Source organism: Leopardus geoffroyi, chromosome A1 (assembly GCF_018350155.1).
Source record: "Leopardus geoffroyi isolate Oge1 chromosome A1, O.geoffroyi_Oge1_pat1.0, whole genome shotgun sequence".
Taxonomy (NCBI): Eukaryota; Metazoa; Chordata; class Mammalia; order Carnivora; family Felidae; genus Leopardus; species Leopardus geoffroyi.
In genome coordinates, this window is record NC_059326.1 from 98691758 (window position 1) to 98718060 (window position 26303).

Consider the following 26303-nt stretch of genomic DNA (forward strand, 5'->3'; position numbering starts at 1 on the left):
TTAGTCAAGGAAATATACAAAGCTCTGTTAAATAATTTCAAAAATGGAGGAAATGCATTGGAGGATTCCATCAGAAGGGAAGGCCTTTTTATTCCATTTTTCAGTATAGGAATTTCAGATATTAATAAATTATATTTTATTGCTGCCTCATTAAAACCTGAAGATAGTGGTGCTTGGTTCAGTTGTTTCAAAAATGTATTTGCAGCAGCACAACCTTCCCATGATTTATAACAAATTTGTTCATGGGGCCAGTCGTGAAATGTAGATCTTAGCTTATTCACTTTGCAAAGACAGACCTCTCTTCTCACCTTCAAACAAAAAGTGAAAAGTTCTGGGGTGCCTGGTTGGTTAAGCATTCAATTTCAGCTCAGGTCATGACCTCACAGTTTGTGGGTTTGAGCCCCACACTGCATGCTCTCTGCTGTCAGCACAGAGCCTGCTTCAGATCTTCTGTCTCCCTCTCTCTCTGCCCCTCCCCTGGTCTCTCTCTCTTTCTCAGAAATAAATTTAAAAAAAATTTTTTAATCTGAAAAGTTCTCATTTTTTTAACATACTATATCCCAGACCCAATGATGTATGAAATGTGATAATTATTACACTATAATAATATAATAAATATATTAATATATAATATACTATAATAATCAGAACAATCACAATTAATAAAAATAAATTATTACACAAGATAATAATAAATATTTTTATCTTGAGGCACCTGGTTGGCTCAGTTGGTTAAGGATCTGGATTAGGCTCAGGTCATGATCTCCCAATGCAGGAGTTCACTCTCTGCTGTCAGCTCAGAGCCTGCTTTGGATCCTGTCTCCCTATCACTCTGCCCCACCCCCGCTCGAGCACACTTGCACACTCTCTCTCTCTCTCTTTCTCTCAAAAAGAAATAAAACATTAAAAAATACTAAAAAAAAATTATTATTATCTTGTTAACACTGCAAGGAAGAAACTAAAACAAACCTCAGATTCTTTTCACTTTTAGAGATCAATGGGTCGTTTCTTCTACAAAGATATTTTGTACAAAGAGATATCTCTTCTACAAAGAGATATTTTCTTCTACAAAGGAATTTTCATTGGGGATTTACAGAGATTTGTCCACATAGGTGAGCTGGGGACAGTAACTGTGCCCCCACTGTGGATGCTGCTCTAGGGACCCTTGCCCTGTGATTCCTCAGAGTCTAGTACTGTGTTCACTACCTGTGTTAGTTTCAAAGGCCTTTTTTAGTCTGTTTCACAAAGATAGCAGTTTTTCCCTGCACTTCCCCACTTCCCAAGGCATATTAAAGAAGATTTTCACTAACCCCTTTAAATCGTGCCAACAGGGAATTTTCTTTCGGTGTTTGTTTTGTTTCCTTCCGTTTGCCTTGTTTTCCTGGAGCTTATTACCATATCTGTATTTCTCTCCCCCACCCCCACCACCCCCTGGAAAATTCACTTTAGAAAAAAACAAGGAAAATCTTGTAAGTTTCACACATTCTGATATTTTCCTAATCAGTCCTCTCATGAAAATAAAGACATAAGTAAACAGTAACACACTTTACAGGTAGAGACCTACCTTTTAACGTCTTTGAATCACTCATTCTTTTCCTTCCTTGGAAGGAACTCATCCTTCCATTGGGTAGCACATCTTGGAGCACCTTGGGCAGCATCACTGACATGCTGGCCTGCTTTGGTTGAAGCTCTTCCCTTATGTTTCCTTATGTCTACTTGTTTCCTTTTGAACCTAAATGGATCAGATGTAATGACTAGAGACTTTTGCTAGCACAGGATGGAGTAAGATTTAGCCTTCCTTCTATAATCTCCATGTCACCTTACCCTCACCCCCTGGGATGGAACTTATGCTTTAAATAAAAATAGTTTTCTTGGGGTGCCTGCGTGCCTCAGTTGGTTAAGTGTCCCGACTCTGGGTCGAATGGACATGATCTCAGTGTGTGAGTTTGATCCCCATGTTAATCCTCTGTGCTAACAGCTCGGAGACAGGTTGGAATCTTCTCTCTCCCTGTCTCTCTGCCCCTACCCTACTCTCTCTCTTTCTTTCCAACTAAATAAGCTTAAAGAATTTTTTTTTTTTTTAAGTAGTAGTTTTGGTACGCCAAACAAATTTCTTAGCCCAAGTAGCTTCGACCCTGGCTACAGTTTCCAATTAGATTGCTGCCTCTGAGCCCTTTTCATGCAGAAATATTGAAACCAGTACTGCTACTCAGAATTGGAGGGAAGGGTAGATGGTGGTGTAGGAGGACACTGGGCTCACCTCGTCCTGCTGATAGCTTAGATTCCACCCACATTGGCCTAGAAAACCGCCGGAAGACTAGCAGAACGGGCTCTCTGGAGCCCGAGAGGCCCATGGAAGAGGGCAGGAAGGGCGGAGAGGCGGTGCGCTACACGGACTGGTGGGAGGGAGCCTGGGCGGTTGAGGGGCAGCCCACCCAGCAAGGCAGAGCCCCTGAGTCTGGCTTGCAAAAGTGGAGGGGCCGGACTGCCTGAGTTCTGAAGCTAATGGGACTTAACATCTGGAATGTTATAGGTCAACAGCTCTGCTCCGAGAGCAGGAGGGTGAGAGGACACCAGGAGAGAGAGAGATGTTGAGCCCTGGAAGACAGAGCTCAGCTCGGCAGGGAACAAAGGCACTGGGAAGCACCATCTCCCTCTCCCATCCCCCAGCTGAAACCCCAAAGGGAACCAGTTCACCGAACTTGCTTGCACCACACAAACACCCAATGCTTCCTCTGACCCGCCTGCCTCCCTCCCTTCCTCCCTCCCGGTGCTGCAGAGCCCCTCCCGCAGGGGACCACCAAGGGCAAAGTGAGCTAAGTCTGCCCCTCCCACCCCTGTGCACCTTGAGGATCCACCCCCCCGCTAATATGTCAGATCCCATAGAAGCAGCACCACAAGCCTGGCGTATGCAAGCAGCCCAGACAGGGGCCACACCACTCCACACTGAGTCCTGCCCCTGGGAGGGGGGAAGATAAGGTACACACCAGTCTGACTGTGGCCCCGCCCACCAACACAAATTTCTCTGGACAGCACAGGGGAAGTGCCCTGCAGTTTGGAGCTACCGCAGGGACTAGCCAAAATGATGAAATGGAAGAATTCTCTTCAAAAGAAACTCCAGGAAGTAGCAACAGCTAAAGAATTGATCAAAACAGATTTAAGCAATATAATGGAACAAGAATTTAGAATAATAGTCATAAAATTAATCGCTGGGCTTGAAAAAAGCATAGAGGACAGCAGAGAATCTATTGCTACAGAGATCAAGGGACTATAAAATAGTCATGAGGAATTAAAAAATGCTATAAATGAGGTGCAAAATAAAATGGAGGTAGCCATAGCACAGATTGAAGAGGCAGAGGAGAGAATAGGTGAATTAGAAGATAAAATTATGGAAAAAGAGGAAGCTGAGAAAAAGAGAGATAAAAAAATCCAGGAGTTTGAGGGGAGAATTAGAGAACTAAGTGATGCAATCAAACGGAACAATATCCGTATCATGGGAATCCAGACGAGGAAGAGAGAGAGAAAGGGGCTGAAGGTGTACTTGAACAAATCATAGCAGAGAACTTCACTGATCTGGGGAAGGCAACAGGCATTTAAATTCAAGAGAACAGAGAACTCACTTCAGATGTAACTTGAATCAATCTTCTGCACGACATATCATAGGGAAACTAGCAAAATACAAGGATAAAGAGAGAATTCTGAAAGCAGCTAGGGATAAACGGGCCCTAACATACACAGGTAGACACATAAGGGTAGGAGCAGACCTATCTACTGAAACTTGGCAGGCCAGAAGGGAATAGCAGGAAATCTTCAAAGTGATGAACAGAAAAAATATGCAGCCAAGAATCCTTTATCCAGCAAGTCTGTCATTCAGAATAGAAGGACAGAAAAAGGTTTTCCTAAAACACAGTAACTGAAGGAATTCATCACCACTAAACCAGCCCTACAAGAGATCCTAAGGGGGACTCTGTGAGTGAAATGTTGCAAGGACCACAAAGTACCAGAGACATCACTGCAAGCATGAAACCAACAGACATCACAATGACTGTAAACCCATATCTTGCAATAATAACAATAAATGTAAATGGAATAAATGCTCCAACCAAAAGACATAGGGTATCAGAATGGATTAAAAAAAATGAGACCCATCTATTTGTTGTCTACAAGAGCCTCATTTTAAACCTGAGGATACCTTCAGATTGAAAGTGAGGGGATGGATAACTATCTATCATGCTACTGGAAGTTAAAAGAAAGCTGGAGTAGCCATACTTATATCAGACAAACTAGACTTTAAATTAAAGGCTGTAACAAGAGATGAAGAAGGGCATTATATAATAATTACAGGGTCTATCCATCAGGAAGAGCTAACAATTATAAATGTCTATGCGCCGAATACAGGAGTCCCAAATATATAAAACAATCACAAACATAAGCAACTTTATTGATAAGAATGTGGTAATTGCAGAGGACTTTTATACCCCACTTACAACAATGGATGGATCATCTAGGCACAGGATCAATAAAGAAACAAGGGCCCTGAATAATACATTGGATCAGATGGACTAGACAGATATATTTAGAACTCTGCATCCCAAAGAAACAGAATATTCTTTCTTCTTTAGTGCACATGGGACATTCTCCATTTTAGATCACATACTGAATCATAAAACAGCCTTTCATAAGTATGAAAGAAGTGGGATCATAACATGCACACTTTCATACCACAATGCTATGAAACGTGAAATCAACCACAGGGAAATGTCTGGAAAACCTCCCAAAGCATGGAGGTTAAAGAACACCCTACTAAAGAATGAATGGGTCAACCAGGCAATTAGAGAAGAAATTTAAAAATCTATGGAAATAAATGAAAATGACAATACAATAATCCAAATGCTTTGGGATGCAGTGAAGGCAGTCCTGAGAGGAAAATACATTGCAATCCAGGCCTATCTCAAGAAACAAGAAAAATCCCAAATACAAAATCTAACAGCACACCTAAAGGAAATAGAAGCAGAACAGCTAAGACACCCCAAACCCAGCAGAAGAAGAGAAATAATAAATATCAGAGCAGAAATAAACAATGTAGAATCTAAAAAAGCAGTAGAGCAGATCAATGAAACCAAGAGTTGTTTTTTTGAAAAAAATAAACAAAATGGACAAACCTCTAGCCAGGCTTCTCAAAAAGAAAAGGGAGAGGACCCAAAGAGATAAAATCATGAATTAAAATGGAATTATTACAACGAATCCCTCAGAAATGCAAGCAATTATCAGGGAATACTGTGAAAAATTATATGCCAACAAACTGGACAACCTGGAAGAAATGGACAAATTCCTAAGCCCTCACACACTTCCAAAACTCAAACAGGAAAAAATAGAAAACTTGAACAGACCCATAACCAGTGAAGACATTGAATCAGTTATCAAAAATCTCCCAACAATTAAGAGTCCAGACTAAGACGGCTGCCCTGGGGAATTCTACCAGACATTTAAAGAAGAGATAATACCTATCCTTCTCAAGCTGTTCCAAAAAAAAGAAAGGGAAGGAAAACTTCCAGACTCATTCTATGAAGCCAGCATTACTTTGATTGCCAAACCAGAGAGCCAGCCAAAAAACAGAACTACAGGCCAATATATCTGATGAATATGGATGCAAAAATTCTCAACAAGATACTAGCAAATCGAATTCAACAGCATATAAAAAGAATTATTCACCCTGATCAAGTGGGATTCATTCCGGGGTTGCAGGGCTGGTTCAACATTCGCAAATCAATCAATGTGATACATCACATTAATAAAAGAAAAGATAAGAATCATATGATCCTGTCAATCAATGCAGAAAAAGCATTTGACAAAACTCAGCATCCTTTCTTAATGAAAACCCTTGAGAAAGTCGGGATAGAAGGAACATACTTAAACATCATAAAAGCCATTTATGAAAAGCCCACAGCTAAAAACATCCTTAATGGGGAAAAACTGAGAGTTTTCCCCCTGAGATCAGGAACACGGCAGGGATGTCCACTCTCACTGCTGTTGTTTAACATAGTGTTGGAGGTTCTAGCATCAGCAATCAGACAACAAAAGGAAATCAAAGGCATCAAAATTGGCAGATGACATACTATACATGGAAAACCCGACATACTGAAGCTTTCACTTTTTGCAGATGACATGTTATACATGGAAAACCCGACAGACTCCACCAAAAGTCTGCTACAACTGATACATGAATTCAGCAAAGTTGCCTGATACAAAATTAATGTACAGAAATCAATTGCATTCTTACACACTAATAGTGAAGCAACAGAAAGACAGAAAAAGAAACTGATCCCATTCACAATTGCACCAAGAAGCATAAAATACCTAGGAATAAACCTAACCAAAGGTGTACAAGATCTGTATGCTGAAAACTATGGAAAGCTTATGAAGGAAATTGAAGAAGATACGAAGAAATGGAAAAACATTCTGTGCTCATGGATTGGAAGAATAAATATTGTTTAAATGTCAATACTACCCAGAGCAACCTGCACATTCAATGCAATCACAATCAAAATGGCACCAGCATTCTTCTCAAAGCTAGAACAAGCAATCCTAAAATTTGTATGGAACCACAAAAGACCCCGAATAGCCAAAGTAATATTGAAGAGGAAGACCAAAGCAGGAGGCATCACAATCCTAGACTTTAGCCTCTACTATAAAGCTGTCATCATGAAGACAGCATGGTATTGGCACAAAAACAGACACATAGACCAATGGAATAGAATAGAGACTCCAGAATTGGACCCACAAAAGTGTGGCCAACTAATCTTTGACCAAGCAAGAAAGAATATCCAATTGAACAAAAGACAGTCTGTTTAACAAATGGTGCTGGGAGAACTGGACAGCAACATGCAGAAGGATGAAACTAGAGCACCTTCTTACACCATTCACAAAAATAAACTCAAAATGGATAAAAGACCTGAATGTGAGACAGGAAACCATCAAAACCCTAGAGGAGAAAGCAGGAAAAACCTCTGACCTCAGCTGCAGCAGTTTCTTACTCAACACATCCCCAAAGGCAAGGGAATTAAAAGCAAAAGTGAACTATTGGGACCTCATGAAGATAAAAAGCTTTTGCAGTGCAAAGGAAACAATAAGCAAAACTAAAAGGCAACCGATGGAATGGGAAAAGATATTTGCAAATGACATATTGGACAAAGGACTAGTATCCAGAATCTATAAAGAACTCACCAAACTCCACACCGGAAAAACAAATAATCCAGTGAAGAAATGGGCAGAAGACATGAGTAGACACTTCTCTAAAGAAGACATCCAGGGGCACCTGGGTGGCTCAGTCAGTTAAGCATCCGACTTCGTCTCAGGTCATGATCTCGCGGTCTGTGAGTTCGAGCCCTGCGTCGGGCTCTGTGCTGACAGCTCAGAGCCTGGAGCCTGTTTCGGATTCTGTGTCTCCCTCTCTCTCTGATCCTCCCCCGTTCATGCTCTGTCTCTCTCTATCTCAAAAATAAATAAACGTAAAAAAAATTTTTTTTTAAATAAAGAAGACATCCAGATGGCCAACAGGCACATGAAAATATGCTCAACGTCACTCCTCATCAGGGAAATACAAATCAAAACCACACTGAGATATCACCTCACTCCAGTCAGAGTGGCTAAAGTGAACAAATCAGGAGACTATAGATGCTGGAGAGGATGTGGAGAAACGGGAACCCTCTTGCACTGTTGGTGGGAATGCAAATTGGTGCAGCCACTCTGGAAAACAGTGTGGAGGTTCCTCAAAAAATTAAAAATAGATCTACCCTATGACCCAGCAATAGCACTGCTAGGGATTTACCCAAGGGATACAGGAGTGCTGATGCATAGGGCCACTTGTACCCCAATGTTGATAGCAGCACTTTCAACAATAGCCAAATTATGGAAAAAGCCTAAATGTCCATCAACTGATGAATGAATAAAGAAATTGTGGCTTATATACACAATGGAATACTACGTGGCAATGAGAAAGAATGAAATACGGCCTTTTGTAGCAATGTGGATGAAAGTGGAGAGTGTTATGCTATGTGAAATAAGTCATACAGAGAAATATAGATACCTTATGTTTTCACTCTTATGTGGATCCTGAGAAACTTAACAGAAGACCATGGGGGGAGGGGAAGGGAGGAAAAAGTTACAGAGATGGAAGGAGGCAAATCATAAGAGACTGTTAAAAACTGAGAATAAGCTGAGGGTTCATGGGGGGGAGGAGGGAGGGGAAAGTGGGTGATGGGCATTGAGTAGGGCACCCATTGGAATGAGCACTGGGTGTTGTATGGAAACCAATTTGACAGTAAATTTCATATTAAAAAAAAAGAATTGGTGATGATTACATTAGCAGTCAAAATAGGAGGCAGAAGTGAACAGTAGTTGGTGCAAAGCTGTCCAACAAGTAGAAACACAAAACTGTAGACATGTCTTCAAGGTGAAGATTTGTTTACTGCTTGAACAGTTCAAATTTTATACACAGTTTAGTAGTTAGAAAAAAATGGCTAGCATACTAATTCATGGTTTTATATTCTGAAAAAAGGCATTTTAATCTATTAATTATAGGGCTGTTTCTATTAGGGTAGATTTTACTAATCTATTTTTAATGATAAAACTACAATTCTTGGGGTGCCTGAGTGGCTCAATTGGTTAAGCGTACAACTCTTGATTTTGGCTCAGGTCATGATCTCACAGTTTGTGGGATCAAACCCTCCATCATGCTCTGCACTGACAACGTGGACCCTGCTTGAGATTCTCTCTCTCTCCCTATCTGCCTCTCCCCTGCTTCTGTGCTCGCTCTCTCTCTCTCTCTTTGTGTCTATTTCTCTCAAAATGAATAAACTTAAAAAAATTACATTTCTTGGGGCGCCTGGGTGACTCAGTCGGTTAAGCGTCCAATTTTGACTCAGGTCAGGATCTCACAGTTCATGGGTTCAAGCCCTGCACTGGGCTCTGTGCTGACAGCTCAGAGCCTGGAGCCTGTTTGGGTTCTGTGCCTCCCTCTCTCTCTGCCCCTTCTGCCCTCACTCTCTGTCTCTGTCTCTCAAATATCAATAAACATTAAAAAAATTATATTTCTTTCAAAAGTATATTGTGATAATTATTAAGCTTTCCTAAACTTCTAGATGGTATTTCATCTGTTTTTTGTTAATTTTAATTTAATTCAATTTTTTTTTTATTTTTAATTCTGCTGTGATCCAAGGTTCTGTGGTTGTGTTTGACCCATACAAAATAAAATGAGATTAACCCATTTTTGGTTGGAGTTTTGGAGTGTAAACTGAGATCTTCATTCTCATTATCGTCCTGGAATCAGAAAGTTGTCAAAAAGAAGATGTCTGCTGCTGGTCTCGGTATTCTGTGAGGCAAATTAATCCTCAAAACTGCTTATATTCAGAATAGAGCTGACTCTTCATCTTGGGAAGATCATATCTCCCAAAAATATGTGCTTTCCTTTTATAAGAATGGATATTCTTCATCAATTTACATCCCTTGGCTTCCCTTTTCAAACTATTCAGGGATATTTGTCAAATCATGTGGAAACTGATAATGATAATCTCAGGATGAGGAGTCATTCATCCAGGCTTTTAGACCATGAAAAGTTTCAAGATTAAAATAATAGGAATACAGGCATGAAAGTAGACTGGAAGCAATATAAATTTTATCAAAGTATTCCTGTGTTTCTCTTAGAAAAGCAGTTCCTTACCATTTAGTGTATAGATTTGTCGCCGAGAAGGTAATGGGTTGTGTCCATCACTCTCCATATGTCTGCTAGCCAGGTCAATAAATTCCCTTGCACAACGAAGGTAACTGGTTCAAAATTCACCTGCCTCGAAATACTCTATTTCAATGCTGAACTCTTATTTAAACTCTGAATATCTGATGTGGCAACATGAGTTCTTAATTTTGAGATCAATATTAACTACAGTCAAATATACTTTAAAGCTAAAAAAGCTTCCATACATACATTATTTAATTTGATAATCTTAAAAACATGTTATTTTGGGTTCTAAAATGCTAATACATGCAATTCTTTTATTGCATTATTCAGTGAAGCATGTATATATTACTCACATCCTCCTTCCACAAAACCTTAAAGTCCTTTTCAGCATGGGTATTAATGCCTGTGTTTGTTTGTTTGTTTGTTTGTTTGTTTTTTAATTGAGCACTTAGGTGATTTGATCATACTTTGATTCTGAAAAGTCACATTTTCATTTTACTGAAGTGAGGGATTAGTGATTATATCACTTTCCTTTCTGCAACTGAGATTCTTACTGGATAAAAACATGAGCGTTGTGCATACTTCATGAAGATTTTAGGCAAAAGCATCCAGTTAGGAGTTCAGCAGTAATTAAAGGACACATAATGCTGTTATTTACCCATGAATTTATACATGGATCATGGATATAGTGCATCTTGCACGTATCTAAATACAGTGAGAGAAACCTGGTAATTAAGCTTGAATTTTAAAATAAGGATCGCATCTTGTGTAATTGCTGGTTTTCTGAATAATCATGGAATGTGCAATCATAGCTCGTGTTGGTATACTATAAATGAGGTATGCTAGATTTTATAGTCAGATTTCACCATTGTCTTTTTGGTAGCACTTAAGTTGCAATTGGTTTCAATTTGAAGTTTGTAAACTTTTTTGCTACTTTCTTCTTTCTCTTAAATCTTGAGAAAAAAATCTTCAATCTCCAATTGCCCTATGGAAGATCATGCTCTATATTTTTTCAATAATTCTATAAGCCTTTTATTACTAAAATTCATGACTTAAATCCCCTAAAGGTATTTCCATATCATTTACATGAAATCCAAACCATCATTTTACCTTCCATTTGGACAAAGTAACTAACACATTATCCAAAATTTGAATATTGCTATTATATTTATAATAGTCCTATTATAAATAGGATTGCTTTACACATACGATCTATCACATAATTAAATTCAGTTTTTAAAATGTGTTTTTACTGAAGTCTTTTCTGGGTTTCTTGTTGCAATTTCAACAGCATAGTGATATGCTGATATGCTGAAAAATTACTTTTTTCTTTAAGGCAGTCATAGATACTATAGATGATGGCCACTAAAATGAGACTGAACCCCTGCCACCCCATTTTAATTCTTTGTATCCAGACACATGATTCACTTAAGAAATCTGGACCAAAAGTCCAATAGCGCCCTGAAACTTAGCCTAAGAGCTGAGTATTAATTAAGTTTGTTTGGCCATAAACAAATCTCCTTTGATCCTCAGATGCTAATGTTCTAAACATGAGTAAGAGGTTATCACTTTCCCTCAGGAACTTTCATTGCAGCCAGTTGGATACTGATTAGAATTTGAATGGAGCTTTCCTTAGCAAAGCACACTAGCACACATGGATTCCATTGATGGTTTTTGGGGCTTGTGGGTATGGGTGTGTGTTTGATTCCTAGAGAAACGTGATAGCTTAAGACAGAGACATCTTTTTCTTCGATTGCCAGACCATGACCCAGTGCATGTGACACATTTTACAAATATGTGTGGTTGATCAGAAGGAGACTAGATAATGGGGCCTGCTCAGTGTAAAACCTATCATGCTTTTTGAAAAACCTCTTCGACATTCACTTTTTATCCTGTGGGCTTTTGTCTGCCCCTTGTTGTTGGAAAAATAAGCAAATTCTTAGGACGGAGTTATTAAAACAGATTGTGGATGTTGATTAGTTCTGCAAAAGCCAAAAATGTAAATGCACATTTGTCAAGAATTCAGGTTTGCTGCTTTCCCCCTCTAACAAACCCAGATCATATTCTGTTGTTTCACAGTAGCTGCTTCCAAGCATAGAGTTCAGATGTTTTCCTTCTAGAATGGGAACTGATACTCCAGATAATTGAAACACGATTTCATGATTTCCTTCGAATGTTTACCAGATAATTTTAAAACCTTTTTCCATTTTGGTTTTAGCCTAGTATGAGACTCTTTCAGAAATACATGGTGGGGGTTGGGAATGAAGGAAGACATTGTTTAGCTTGCAGTTGGCCAAAAAGTTCTGTTGCTGAATAAGATCACAAATTATGGTTAGAATGGTTTGGTAAGTTGTTTGTTTGTTTGTTTGTTTTCCACTGTGCAAAGCCAGACAGTCTCTGCCAGACAGAAGAACGGAATCTATACTGTCAGAATGGAAAACATTAATAAAAGTGGTAGCCTTTATGAAGCTGGTGAGTTCTGGCAGTGAACTTAGAGGCTGGCACTTGTACTTTGCTGTGAGGGGGAACATATGGAGACTCAACTATGGCAGCATGGTCTGCTGCTAGATTGCCCAGAGAATATTTGACACTGAGATTAATGACAAGGCTAAAGTGTTAAGTTCCAAATTGTTTATTTGAAGTGTTCTGGCAACTTCTGTCGGTGAAGATTCTGATGTGTATTGTTTCTGCCGTGCTCTTCGGATTTAATAACAGAAGTGAGGGTAAACACTAATGTGCTTCAAAGAGTATTAAATCCTGTCCATGTATTAGCTCATTTAATTCTTACATTGATCATCTGATGCATGTGTGGTTTGTTTTTTTGTTTGTTTGTTTTTTGTGGGTTTTTTTTTGTTTTCTAGGGTTTTTTGTTTGTTTTGTTTTTGTTTTTGTTTTTTTTAATACCTCCCTCTCAGAGATAAGAAAAGAGAAGCAAATTAGTATCTTCACTGGGCCACATAGTTTAGAGAGTCTGGCCGTGGATGCCTTACTTCTACGACCCATCTCCCGTGTGTCTTAATGTGCAGAATGAAACATTAGTGTTCCATGGGAAAAATCGACATTCCCTTCCTTAGGCCTTTGTTTTAGTGGCCTTTTCATATAAAAGATTTTGGGCACGGGACACCTGGGTGGCTCAGTCTGTTAAATATCCTACTCTTGATATCTACTCAGGTCATGATCTCTGGGTTCCTGAGTTTGAGCCCCACGTTGGGCTCCGCACTGACAGTGCACAGCCTGGTTGGGATTCTCTCTCCCTCTCTCTCTCTGCCCCTCCCCTGCTTGCAATGTCTCTGTTTCCCTCTCAAAATAAATAAATAAACTTAAAAAACGATTTTGGGGGAAAGGAGGGGAAAACAAAAGTGCATAAATTCCATCAGAGGTATTAATATAGATAGCCTAATTTTTGACCCTTTCTTTGCTTTTCTATTTCAGCGTTATGAGTTTATGAATCTCTGATTATTTTTTAAATTAGTAATTTTTACATTCAAATTTTATAATTATAATTCATTATTAACAGAAATGTTTCCTGTAATCCACATGTATATAATAAAAGTGTGGTCAGGGATTCTGGGTGTTTTATTCCCCAGAATTAGAAGGGCTCCTGGCACATAATTGGTGTTCAGTGAGTATTTCATGAATGAGTGAGTATTCATCATAAGCAGACAAGTGATAACGTTAACTGCCTTGAGCTTATTCCAAAGTATGATTTTGCATTTCCTCTACTATTAAATATTCAAAGTTATTTTGTAGATCAAGAAAATCAAGACTTGAACAGGAAGAAGCTAGATAATGAGAATATTGTGCCCTTTCTCTTTACCAGTACTGACAAAGCACGGGGCTCTGTAGGTAGTTGGTGACAGAATGAGTGAATGATTGGGCAGACTGAATGACATAGCTCATGTCCTTTTGTGGATACCTAGTTTGAACAAGGTACAAGTATAGCAACTTCAGTGTTTGAAAAACCTGCTACTGGAGGTTTAAGGCAGGGACTGAGGACTCCATATTTGGGGAGCAGTGATCTAGCATCTCTGGATTGGGTGCAACCTTATGGACCATCAACTCTGTATTTAGACCTCACAGGCCATGGGCTCTGTATTCATTACCCTCTGGTACTTAGAGATTTTACAGTAGCACTGCCAAACTTAGCCTCTGCTCTAAGTTCATCTGTCACTCAGATTTAGTGTAGTCTTTTGTTAACAGGCTCTAGGGGATGTTTCTCTGAGGTTGGTTCAGTCCATTAGCCCCTCACACAGCCAGTCTTGGTTTCCTAAGAAAAGGCATCCTTTCAAATATTTGAGGATTGCTCTCTGGTTTCCAGATGCTACTCAACACCACCACACTGCTTGTGGTGTATTTATATTGGTTTCTGGCACTTGACCGAATGCCCCTTCTCTTCCTGATCACTGTCTCTAGAGCTGGTCCTTATTTTTGTACATTAATGACTCATTGGGCAGCAATACTAAAACAGCATCGATTAATGTGTGCAGAACAAAACCGGTTATGTGTTAGTCTCAGGAAAATTTCCAGTGACTTGCTATATAGCAAGCTTCTTTAGAAAGACCAGGTAGTCGGTGAAAAGTTCCTGGACATTTTATTGATTGATCTCTATACCACGATTCTTATGTTTTCAGCCACATGATGCAGCCCCCTGCATGTGCATTTGCTCCTTGCACACACTTCATATGTGAACTTCTCCTCTCTCTCATCTGTGTGCGAATCTCCATTGCTACAGCCAGTTCCTTCATCCTGACTCATGCTTCCCCCTCCCCCCTTCATAATCTCCTGCGCCTGTTCGGTTCAGTGTGTTTGGAAAAGTCTAAAGTCAATACGCTATTTTTAAAAGTTCTCTGATTTTTTTAACAGAAGCTCCATAACCTACTCCCACCTCCCCACATGATGAAACAGGGAAACAGTGCTGCAGGCAGACAACAGGATACCAGGAAATGTCCGAGAAGGTCAGCCCCACCCTGACATGACGCTCACAGGGAATTGGACAACACATACCAGCATTTCTAAGAAACATGCAAGTCCAGTATATCATTTGTTATTCTAAATGTATACACAAATGGTAATTAACAATTAGATGTTTGGATATTCAGGTTATTAAATAATGACCTTGAAAACAGGTAACAATCACAACACTAGTTATCACCATGTAAGTTGTCATATGTCATTTTCACAACATAGAAGTTATGTTTTATGTTTAAATTCCATAGAGGAAAATATCTATAATAATACCATGAAATTAAGCATTGTTTGCTCTGTGGAGCTCCAAAGGTATTTTAAGGAATACTTATACTGTTTATTTAATTGTAGGATTTAACTTTCAAGGTGCCAGGATTAATGGGTTCATGTTAGCATACCTATGCTTTTTATGAACAAAACTAGTTTACATTTCCATAACTTCCCTTTATAATATTGACTACAGACAACTAGTCATTTGGGCCATTAAAAAAACAAAAATTACATACAATATATGATTAGTTAGAACCAATATTGAATTATGCTCATTTTTTCCCCTTAAAAGTTGATTTGTGTTGTTTAGAACTCATTCATAATTCAGGGATAGTCGGCCACACCATATGTGACCATAAGAAGGATCATTACCTTTAACAGCTGTGAATCCTTAATGAAGTGAAAACATGTACAGTCAAGGTCAACAATGTTCGTTTGTTGCAAATTTTTATTTTCCCACGATCAAAGGTTAACAATAAAGATTTCGTTGGTATCAGTACTTTTCTATATATGAAAGAATACGGGCTTATTACTAATTAAGCTGTGATGCTTCTGGAGTAATAATTTTATTTCAGTGTTCCTATCTATGCAGGACTCCAGTTATCCTTTGTGTTAAATATGAATACTAAATTTTTCCACACTAGATAAAATCTGAAAGATGCCATGGTCAGTTAACTATTGAATTTGAAGAGAAAATTTATTATATGTAAAACCAAAAGTAAAAGATGTCTGGATAATGTCAAATATTGGGAATATTTTGACCTGTTTTCAAACAGGTCTTTTCAGGTCTAATTCAGACCTATATTCAGGTCTAATATTTTTCTATTTTTCTTTAATCAGTTACATCCTTTGGTTGTGTGTTTGGAAATACCCTATTTGAAATGAATTCCTCTGAGAGTATCAATTTTGTAGTTGAGCCTGTTAATTCACCTGTACAGTGAATTCAATAATGTAATTAGTAAACATTTTTTTCAGATATGGAGTTGTAATATTCACACTGGTTTTTAACAGTTAGGACTCACACCACGAATTGTCTTCGTTTTAATATGTCCTACTTGTAAAACAAGAAGGAATGCTAGTTGAGATTTAGCTATACCTATCTTCTCAAATTCCACTTTTCAGATAAATAAAATACAAGTTATTGAGGTCTATGTAAATATAAAAACACACCCAATGGAAAGTAAAGGTAAGTTTTTGACTAAATCAGGAGAAAGAGATTAGAAAACCTGTCTATATTTATATTGATAGGCAATACTCATGGAGAGATATTTAGAATTGCTTTTTATTTTACTTTTCTTTTTAATAAATAATGTGATTTCACCATAGAACTAAATGACACAACCAAGATCAAATCACATGGTGAAGATAAGACTAGAAATGAAGATTTCTTAAATTCATATTCTAGCTCTTATATTAACTGATGATTAATATTTTGCAAGTCACTTATTCAATATGAGTTCCTAAGACCTTCAGCTGACCTAGTGAGCCAGAGAATTCAGGGCCTCATTTCCATGTATTCTTTTTGATATGACTTTTACAGAAAAAGCAGAGCACTGCAGGCTTAGCATTTTCCATCAGAATAAAGTCTTGGTAATCTCCAACAAGACAGTGTATCTGCTCTCCAGTGAAGTATTTTGTACCTTTAAGATTTCTGTTGTACTTAACAGACAGTGATAGAACCTCTCCAACTCATTTATAATTTTTCTAGGAAAAACATTCAGGTCTAATATTTAACTCTTTTAGCTGAGGATAGTTCATTGAAAACAGAGAATTCACTGTTGAAATAATTATAAAGTTGACTAGTAGAAATAGTGATATAGAATTTACGGTAACTTTTCATAATGCTTATAAGAACTATAAATTTTACTTTATTTTACTTTAATGTTTTTATTTTATTTTTGAGAGAGAGAGGGAGAGAGAGAGAGAGAGAGAATGGAGTAAGGGCAGAGAGAGAGGGGGATAGAGGATCTGAAGCAGACTCTGTGCTGACAGCAGAGTGCCCAATGTGGGGCTAGAACTCATGAACCATGAGATCATGATCTGAGCCAAAGTCAGATGCTTAACTGACTGAACCATCCAGGCACCCCAGGACTCTAAATTTTAAAATACTTCTTCAGAAATATTTGCCACACTGAACAAAAGAGAAAATCCAACATTTAATGATGCTATTGATTTCAACCACATTGCTAGTTCCTAAGGCTAAGAAAAAAAAAGTCTAATGTCAATTGACTAGCAGTTGTCACTCAAAATGGTTTATTATACCAGCACACTGTTGAAAATTACACATCCAAATTAAAGAAAGTTGGGACAGTTTGGAAGACTGATAAATCTCAGCAATAGGAAAATTGAAAATTTCTCTTAAGTGTGTAATTTAAATATAATAAAGCAGTCCTTTGATAGCTTTATCATTTTTGTCAAACTAAAAAAGAACAGCTTGAACTAATTTAGTAGATTACTTAATTCACGCATTCACTCAACACTTGGTGAAAATGTGCTTTGTACTGGGCACTTTGTTAGAAGTGAGAGATGTGAAGATTACCAAAACATGGTTTTGCCCTTGATAGGTTCAGAGTATGGCAGTGTGTGTGTGTGTGTGTGTGTGTGTGTGTGTGTGTATACGTATACATATATACATGTATATACGTAGATATATATATACACGTATATATATATATATCTACGTATATACGTATACATACATACATGTATATATGTAGATACGTATATACATGTATGTATGTATACGTATATATGTAGATATATATATTTATATATTTGTATAAAAGCAATGTAAGTGAAGGGAGTTGGAAGTAAATCAGAGAGAAGATACGAAGTAATAATTCGAGTACAGGAAATAAGGATGAATAGTGATGGTAGAGAGGAAATAAAACAAGTGTGGCTCAAAACATAACATAAGTATTGTTCAGTAGTCCTCAGAATTTTTAAACATGGGATGTGCAACGAACTTGCCAGCCACGGTGGAGTCTCCTTTTTCAGTTAGTGAAGTGAAAAGAAGAATATGAGGACTATGTAGCAGAACTTTTGCAGTATTGTGCAGTTCCCTAACAAAACAGTGAATGAAATTGATCTTAAATTTATTCATCCACGCGAATGACCTTGAACATGGTAAGAGCGAAACCTTGTAGAGCATAATGGCAGCAACGTCCGCAGGTGCAATGATGAAGCAGCTCCGTGGCCATGTTGCATTTCTTCATAGATGTGTGCAGTGATTGATAACCTGCAGGAAAGTGTGCTTCTGAGACGGGCTTGTTTGATTTTATTGTTAAATCAAAACATCGTGGAAGTTATTCTGGACAAGTATGGTGTACATTCAACCTTAGGCGGCACACAAGTACTTCTAATGATGTCGGTCAGTGAACTTGGTATAAACGCAAAGCTGTAGGTGAAATGAAGCCAGAATGCTCTCCTCTTTGGTTATTGTTGTGGTACCTGCCAAGGTTCCGGGTGCTGAACTGGTCAATTCACGTTTCCCCTCTGACTGGCCACCCCTCCGTAGTGCTGTTGGCTGAATCCTTCTGGCTTCCTCCACCACTGGATGTTGCTGGGCCCACATATTCAATCTGAGAGCTCTCTTCCTTCCTCCCCTCCATGCTAGCCTCATCTAGTCCTTCAAAGCTCCATCAGCGGCTGTATGTGAGTAACTCCCAGATTCACAGCCCTGACCCTGACCTCTCCCCAGAGCCCACGCATCATCTCTGTTGGACGTTTGATTGGTGTTGCAAAATAAACATGTCAAAAGAAGAACTTAAGAATCAATGCCTAGATCTGCCACTCTTCTTTCTCTTTCTTCAGTTTCCTCACTGTCAGTAAATCACTCCATAATCGCACCAGCTGCCAGGGCCCAAAGTCTTGGGATCTTTCTTGCTTCCTCCTTTGGACTCACCGTGCGTGTCTTATCCACTAGGAAGTTTTGTCCAATCTGACTGAAGAACATATCCTGACTCCTGTTTACCATCTTCACTCCCCTCATCCTTTAATTAGACCATCCTTACATGAATTCCTAAGCAGACCTTGCTTCCTCCCTTGCCATCCTACAATCCATTTTCCTCAGAGCACCCAAAGTAGGGGTTGAAGCAGAAAAGAACGATGGGGTGCCTGAGCGGCTCAGTCGGTTAAGCATCCATCTGGCTCAGGTCATGATTTCACGGTTCGTGAGTTCGAGACCCGCGTAGGGCTCTGTGCAGACAGCTCGGAGCCTGGAGCCTGCTTTGGATCCTGTGTCTCCCTCTCTCTCTGCCCCTCCCCTGCTCTGTCTCTCTCAAAAATAAACATTAAAAAAAGAGAGAGAGAGAAGGAGTGTCAGCCCATTTTGAAAACTGTGGCCTCCTATTGTCACCAGGGCTCCTTCAGTTTCCTTACCGTGTTTGTGTACCTTGTAGTCAGTCTGCTGTGGCCCCATTGACCCTAGAACTCACCTATCAGTCAGATGCCTCTACCTTCTTCTCTACCAATGCAAACTATTCTTTGGGTTCTTTGGGCTTCCCAGGCTCATTCGTGCTTCCAGGCCTTTGCTACTCGTATGCACATGACTGGCCCCTTCCACTCTTTTAGCCCCCAGTGGCTATGGTACCTCTTTCAGACCATCAGCCTGAGCTGTCACTGTCCATATGTGTCTCTGTCACTCCCTATCACACACTCAGCCACTTGGCACACAGTTGTCTCTCTGTAGCTTTTCTCGTGGCAGTTACCAACCACTCTGATTTCTCATTTATGCATTTGTTTTTTTTTAATTTCTTGACCGTCTCCTCCCTGCCAAATGGAAGTTCCTTCAGGGTACGGACCTTATCATTTCTTTTCACTACAGAATCCTCAACATCTAGGAAAGTAATGGCTCAAGAAGTATGTATGGAGTGAAAGAAAAAGATTCTTTCTATAGATAGGTTTTTTGTCTCCCCCCCCCCCCACCCCATTTTCAGATGCTCTAAAGAGGTCACCAGGGAATGAAGACGCTACGGAGAGCTGCAGAAGTGCCTTACTCACTACTTCTATATTGTCTTCTGAGAACAAAACATGAAAAGTGTGCATTTTTTAGAAGTTGGCATTCCATATTTTAGTAACTTTTTCCGGTCTTTAAATCAAGTGCTTTTTGCATGACTTTCTTTTTGCTTCTTAAAAGTCTATATGTCAAAATAGAATTTGATTTGCAGAAACTTAATGTTAGCACTTTGAAAAGTATGCAGTAGGGAGAAAATGATAAAAAAAATTCACACTGTTCACTCACAAACACAGCATATTTTGTATTTTGGAATTAGGGATTAATGTATGAATAATCCTTCCAAAGAAAAATGAAAAGTAATATGAAATAATTCTTTGACTGCAGATACATTTTTTTTTTATTTTCAGCTATGTGTAGAATATACCACCATTTGAAAATGTGCTGTCACTGCAGTTATTTTTGGATAGGGAAGAAGAAAATAAAAATGTTCCAATCATCGGGCTCCTTCGTAAAGCGAAAGGAGACACACACAAATGGAAAGGTTTTATGGTAACAAAGGTATCCAGACTTGACATAAATTATGGTGAATAAACCCTATTATTTTTCCTAGATTTTCCTTGGTAGTTCTGCATAACAATTACCTATTCCCGAGTTTATTCCTATGACTTGGGATTCTGCATGTGTAAGTGATAGGATTGCCTAGGACACAGTGGAAGGCAGTTCGCTTTAATTACTGGAAGATGAATTCTGGGTTTAAAATACATGTATCTAAAGTCCAGCTTTGCCTCTTTCTAAGTGCATGCCTTGAGCATATTACTCAGTTTCTTCTCTATGAAACAAGAATCAATAAATAAATGCTTGCCTCTTATGGTCGTTTTGAACATTAAATGAGGTAATCCACGTAGAACATTCAGTGTCTGGAGCACGATAAGCCTCTAATGATGTTAGCGAATATTACTCTCTTTATTTTCATCTTGACAGTTAACTCATGTTGCCATATATTATTAACTGTCATCTGTCTCATGCAGGCTTCAAAGATTGCATTCGATTAACTTTTCATTATGGGGCGCCTGAGTGGCTCAGTCTGTTAAGCGTCCGACTCTTGATGTCGACTCGGGTCATGATCTCATGGTTTGTGGGTTCAAGCCTCACATCAGGCTTTGCGCTGACAGTGCAGAGCCTGCTTGGGATTCTCTCTCTCTCTCTCTCTCTCTCTCTCCCCCTGTCTCTCTCCTTTCTGCCCCTCCCCTGTGCTTTCTCTCTCTCTCTCTTTCTTTCTCTCAAAAATAAATAAATAAGCCTAAAAAATGAAGAAGAAATAATTGCATCGATCTGTTATAGACTGGTTAGCCACCTAGGGCATTGTTTTCCAATATAGATCAATAGGTGTTTCATAGGAGAAATGGAAACTGCATTATCTTAACATTTTGAGAAATGCTGCACTAAACAAATTTAGTCAGGTTTCTACATATCAAGACTTTTCAGAACCTTTATCATGTTAATTAATGTAGGGCTGCATTTTGTTTTTCTGTAGGTTTTAATTTTACACGTATGTACTTAATGCTTATGTAATTAAAAAGTCAAAAGTGTTAATATGCACCACGATCTTCCAGGGAGGGCATAAATTGTGCAACATTTTTCAAAATTGGGAATGTTTTTCCTCAGAGGGTCTATTGCTGTCTCAATTCACGGATAGTGAAAAAGTGATTGGTAAGAGGGAGAATGTTCTTATGGTCAGGATTGGGATCCTTTCTGGCATGTGAAGAATCACATCTTTGAACTTGCAAAGCTTGACTTTTTCAGTATTACATTTATACAGAATGGATAACAGAATTTAAGATGAAACTGAAAGTAGGGTATAATTTAGACCTTTCTTATTTCACTCATCTTTGAAAGAAGCCTTTTCCTGAGGCTTAAAGTAAATCAAATAGTATGATGAAAGGAAATTGGTCTGTGTGCAGAACAAACTGATGATGCTTCTACTTGTCTTTTCTGGGAATATGTCTTGCTTCAGTCACACGTGTCTGTCTCCCAGTAAAATAGATAGCAAAGTAGAATGGTGTGAGCTACACCCTGGAGCTCTGTTTTCTGGTCTGTTACTGGCTTGCATTGTGACACTGGTCAAATTACTCTACCTCTCTGTGCCTTACTGATCTCATCTGAAATTGGAGGTAATAAATAGATACGCTTTATAGGGTTGTGATGAAGATTAAATTACTATCTTTGAAGGATTAAGAATTATTCCCTGCCCATAGTATGCACTCTATATTTGTTAAATAAACTAATTAAGCTGAGAAAGCTATGTCATTGCCTTTTCTGTTTATTGTCATTCGTTCTCTTCTGTGGCGTGTCTAGTGTCCTATTCAACAGGACTGACGTGTTAGCAGGAAGCATGTTCACAGTAGAAATCTAGTTCTGCCACGTTGTCTCTGCATCCAGGATGTTCTGGGTTGGTTTTTGGTGTTGTTGTTTTGTTTTGTTTTGTTGTTGTTTTGGGGGTTTTTTTGAGTATAGTTGACACACAATGTCACATCAGTTTCAGGCATACAACATAGTGATTTGACACGGTTCTGTTTTCTGCTGTATACACCACAAGTGTAGGTACCATCTGTCCTGTCACACTGCTATCCCAATATCATTAGCCGTATTCCTTATGCTGTGCCTTTTTTCCCCCTGTTTCATCCTGCACCCAGAAGCCTGTATCTCCCTCTCTCTCACCCATTTTGCACATCCCGCAACCCTCCCCCCACTGGCACCCATGAGTTTGTTCTCTATATTTCTAGGTCTGATTCTGCTTTTCGTTTGTTTGCTTATTCATTTGTTTTGTTCGTTTGTTTTAATTCCACTTATGAGCTGAATCCTATGGTTTTTGTGTTTCTCAGTCTGAATTATTTCACTTAGCATAATATGCTCTGGGTCCACCCGTGTTGTTGCACATGCACAATCTCATCCCTTTAATGAGTGTGGAATATGGAACATCTATAGAATATCCCCCCCCCACATATATATATATATATATATATATATATATGTTTATGTTTCATTTTCCTCATCCATTCATCTGTTGAAAGATACTTAGGTTGTTTCCAAATCTTAGCTGTTGTAAATAATGCTGCAATAAACATAGTGATACATGTATCTTTTCAAAACAGTGTTTTCGTTTTCTTTGGGTAAACACCCAGTGGTGCAATTACTGGATCTTATGGTAGGTCCGTTTTTAATTTTCTGAGAGGCCTCCATACCGTTTTCTACAGTGGCCGCACCAGTTTGCATTCCCACCAACACTGCACGAGGGACTGTTTTCCTCCACATCCTTGCGAGCCTTTGTTATTTCTTGTCATTGTGATTTTAGCCATTCCAACTGGTGTTTGATGATATCTCACTGTGGTTTTGATTTGCATTTCCCTGATGATTAGTAGTGTTGAACGTCTTCTCATGTGTCTGTTGGCCATCTGTCTTTCTTTTTTGAAAAATTATCTCTTCAGGTCTTCTGCCCATTTTTTAATCAGATTTTTTTTTGGTGTTCTGTTGTATTCTTCATATATTTTGGATATTCATCCCTTATCAGATATATCAGTTGCAAATACCTCCAGTAGATTGTCCTTTTGTTTTATTGATCATTTCCTTTGCTGTGCAAAAGCTTTTTTATTTTGATGTAATCCCAATAGTTTATTTGCCTAGTGGTTACTAGATATTCTTCCCCAGGCCATCACTGTGGGGGTGGCCAGACAGGAAAATAGTTATTTGGCTGCTCTCTGTATGAAAACATACGGTGTTCGTGCTTGATAGTGTATTCTATTAAGCAAAAGCGATAGTTGCGTCTCTTAGTGTGAAAATAGATTGAGAAATCTTCTAAACATCTTATTTTACTAGTAGTACTAACCTCTTAAAAATTATTTCCATGATGATTTGGTGCACAGCAGTAATGATGATAGTTAATATCTAGTGAGCACTGTGCAAAGCCTGTTCATCATCTAACCTTCACTATAAGCTTATAAAAGAGACATCGTCAGGGACGCCTGGGTGGTTCAGCCGGTTAAGCGTCTGACTCTTGATTTTAGCTCAGGTCACAATCTCTTGGTTTGTGAGTTCGAGCCTCACATCAGGCTCTGTGCCAACTGTGCAGAGCCTGCTTGGGATTCTCTCTCTCCCTCTCTCTCTCAGCCCCTCCCCTCTTCGTGTTCTCTCTCTCTCTCTCTCAAAATAAGTAAATAAACTTAAAAAAAGAAATAAAAAAAAAATAAAAGAGGCATTGTCATTATCCCCATTCTGCAGTCAAGAAAATCAAAGACACTAATGACTTGTCTAACATAGAATTAATACAATGTTAAACTGGTTTACAAACCTAAGAAGTCCACCTCTAGACTATGTACTCCTAACCACTTTACACTCCTGTTTCTCTTCACCTCAAAACTTTAAAACGATCACAGAGCACTTAGAAAGTCTAAATCAATGGTTTATATATCTCAACACCAACTTCCCCAAGGCTGAGTAAACACTATGGGTATTTGGAACCATGCACGTGAGCATGGGCATATGATGAGTATAATTCAGTACATACCATGGACTATGATATCCATAGAAGTATTATTAATAATAGCCCCAAACTGGAAACAATCCAAATATCTATCATATGAAAGATGATAGATAAATATAGATATTAAATATGCATGCAAGAGACTGTTATTCAGCAATAAAAAGTAACCAACTCCTGATACATGCTACAACAACCAAGAACCTCAAAAACATTCTGCGAAGTGAAAGAACCCAGATGTAAAAGACCACATAGTATAGGTTTCGGTTTATATGAAATATCCATAAAAAAACAGTCTCTAGAGTTGGAAAGTAGAGTATTGGTGGCCTGGGACTAGGGGTTGACTGCACATAACCTTGAGACGTCTTTTTAAGGGGTGATGCAAATCTGAAAGCTAGATTACATCAAAAGTTGCACACATCTGTCAATTTACTGAAAATGATTTACCAGAAAAGAATTGTACACTTAAGTGGGTGAATTTATCATTCATGTTCTTCTGTGATGTGTCTAGTGTCCTATTCAAGAGGACTGATGTGTTAGCAGCAAGAGTGTTGATGGTAGTAATCTAGTTCTGCTACTTTGTCTCTGCATCCAGGATGTTCTGGGTTGATTTTGTTGTTGTTTTGTTTTGTTTCGTTGGTGTTTGTTTGTTTGAGTACAGTTGACACACAATGTCACATCAGTTTCAGGTGTACAATGTAGTGATTTGACAGGGTTCTGTTTTCTGCTGTATACACCACAAGTGTAGTTACCATCTATCCTGTTACACTGCTCTTCCGATATCATTAACCGTATTCTGTCAATTTACTGAAAATCATTTACCAGAAAAGAATTGTACACTTAAGTGGGTGAATTTTGTCACATGCAAATTATTCCTCAATAAAGATGTTAAAAAAAAAAAAAAAGATAAACCTAATGATAGCCCAGAGATTGAGTATTTTGGTCCGTAGTAAGTGATAAAGATAAGGCAGACTGAAAATCAAGTTCAAAAGTTGATAATACATTGTAATTTTTGTATTCATCTGGCCTCTCTCCATAATTTGTAGAGTAAAAGCTAAAAAAGTCATTTTTTTTACAGTTAGCATCAAAATAAGTTGGCAATGAAATAGGAAGTTTTATTTATTTAGAATTCAGTCATACATAATTTCCCTTTGATGTGATAATCTGAGTATCTGACTTTGGAAATAAATTAGGTTTCTGTACCTCATTTAAAGCTCATCACTTGAAATATAAACGTTTAAATGGAAGTTGCATTATGGTATTAAATTTATGTCTGGTGGAATTTCTGCAAAGTGTAGAAGAAACTCTCTATTTTAGCCTGGATGGCTAATTAATATACTTCTTCAGTCAGTGGCCCAATTTCATTATATTCTGTCCTTTTATTTTCACTCATTTCTACTTTGTGAGATATGCAGGGTGTTCATTTATCATTTCCCCTGTTGTGCACATTAGGCAACAGAGGCATATAGGGATTTAACTTGGCCTCGTACTCAGTGGCCCTGAATACTAGTCGCATATAATCCATATATGATCCCAATACTGTGAACTCATTGTTTCAACTAGCAGATACTTAATAAGTGCCATTTGATGAATTTGGTAGAGCCATGTAGATATCATAACTAGGTTCTTTCTTTTTAAAGTTTCCTTAATTTATTTAAGTACACCCAGCGTGGGGCTCAAACTCACAACCCTGAGATCAAGAGTCACATGCTGGGATGCAGGGGTGGCTCAGTCGATTAAGCATCCAACTTCAGCTCAGGCCATGGTCTCATGGCTCATGAGTTCGAGCCCCGCGTTGGGCTCTGAGCTGACAGCTCGGAGCCGGGACCCTGCTTTGGCTTCTG

At 38.6% G+C, this 26303-nt stretch overlaps 1 protein-coding gene across 3 annotated transcripts in view; it reads left to right on the top strand.

Moving 5' to 3' along the window:
- PRR16 (proline rich 16) overlaps nt 1–26303 on the top strand; it is a 303196-nt gene that overhangs the window by 122487 nt on the left and 154406 nt on the right. The window contains exon 2 of one of the 3 annotated variants that reach the window (XM_045486771.1): nt 14597–14688. The exons of 1 other annotated variant lie outside the window; for it this stretch is intronic. In XM_045486771.1, the coding sequence (XP_045342727.1) occupies nt 14677–14688 (12 nt within the window). In that variant the 5' untranslated portion in view covers nt 14597–14676. Of the gene's footprint in view, nt 1–14596; nt 14757–26303 lie in introns of those variants that run through there. One more of the 3 variants, XM_045486760.1, reaches the window with a different exon arrangement.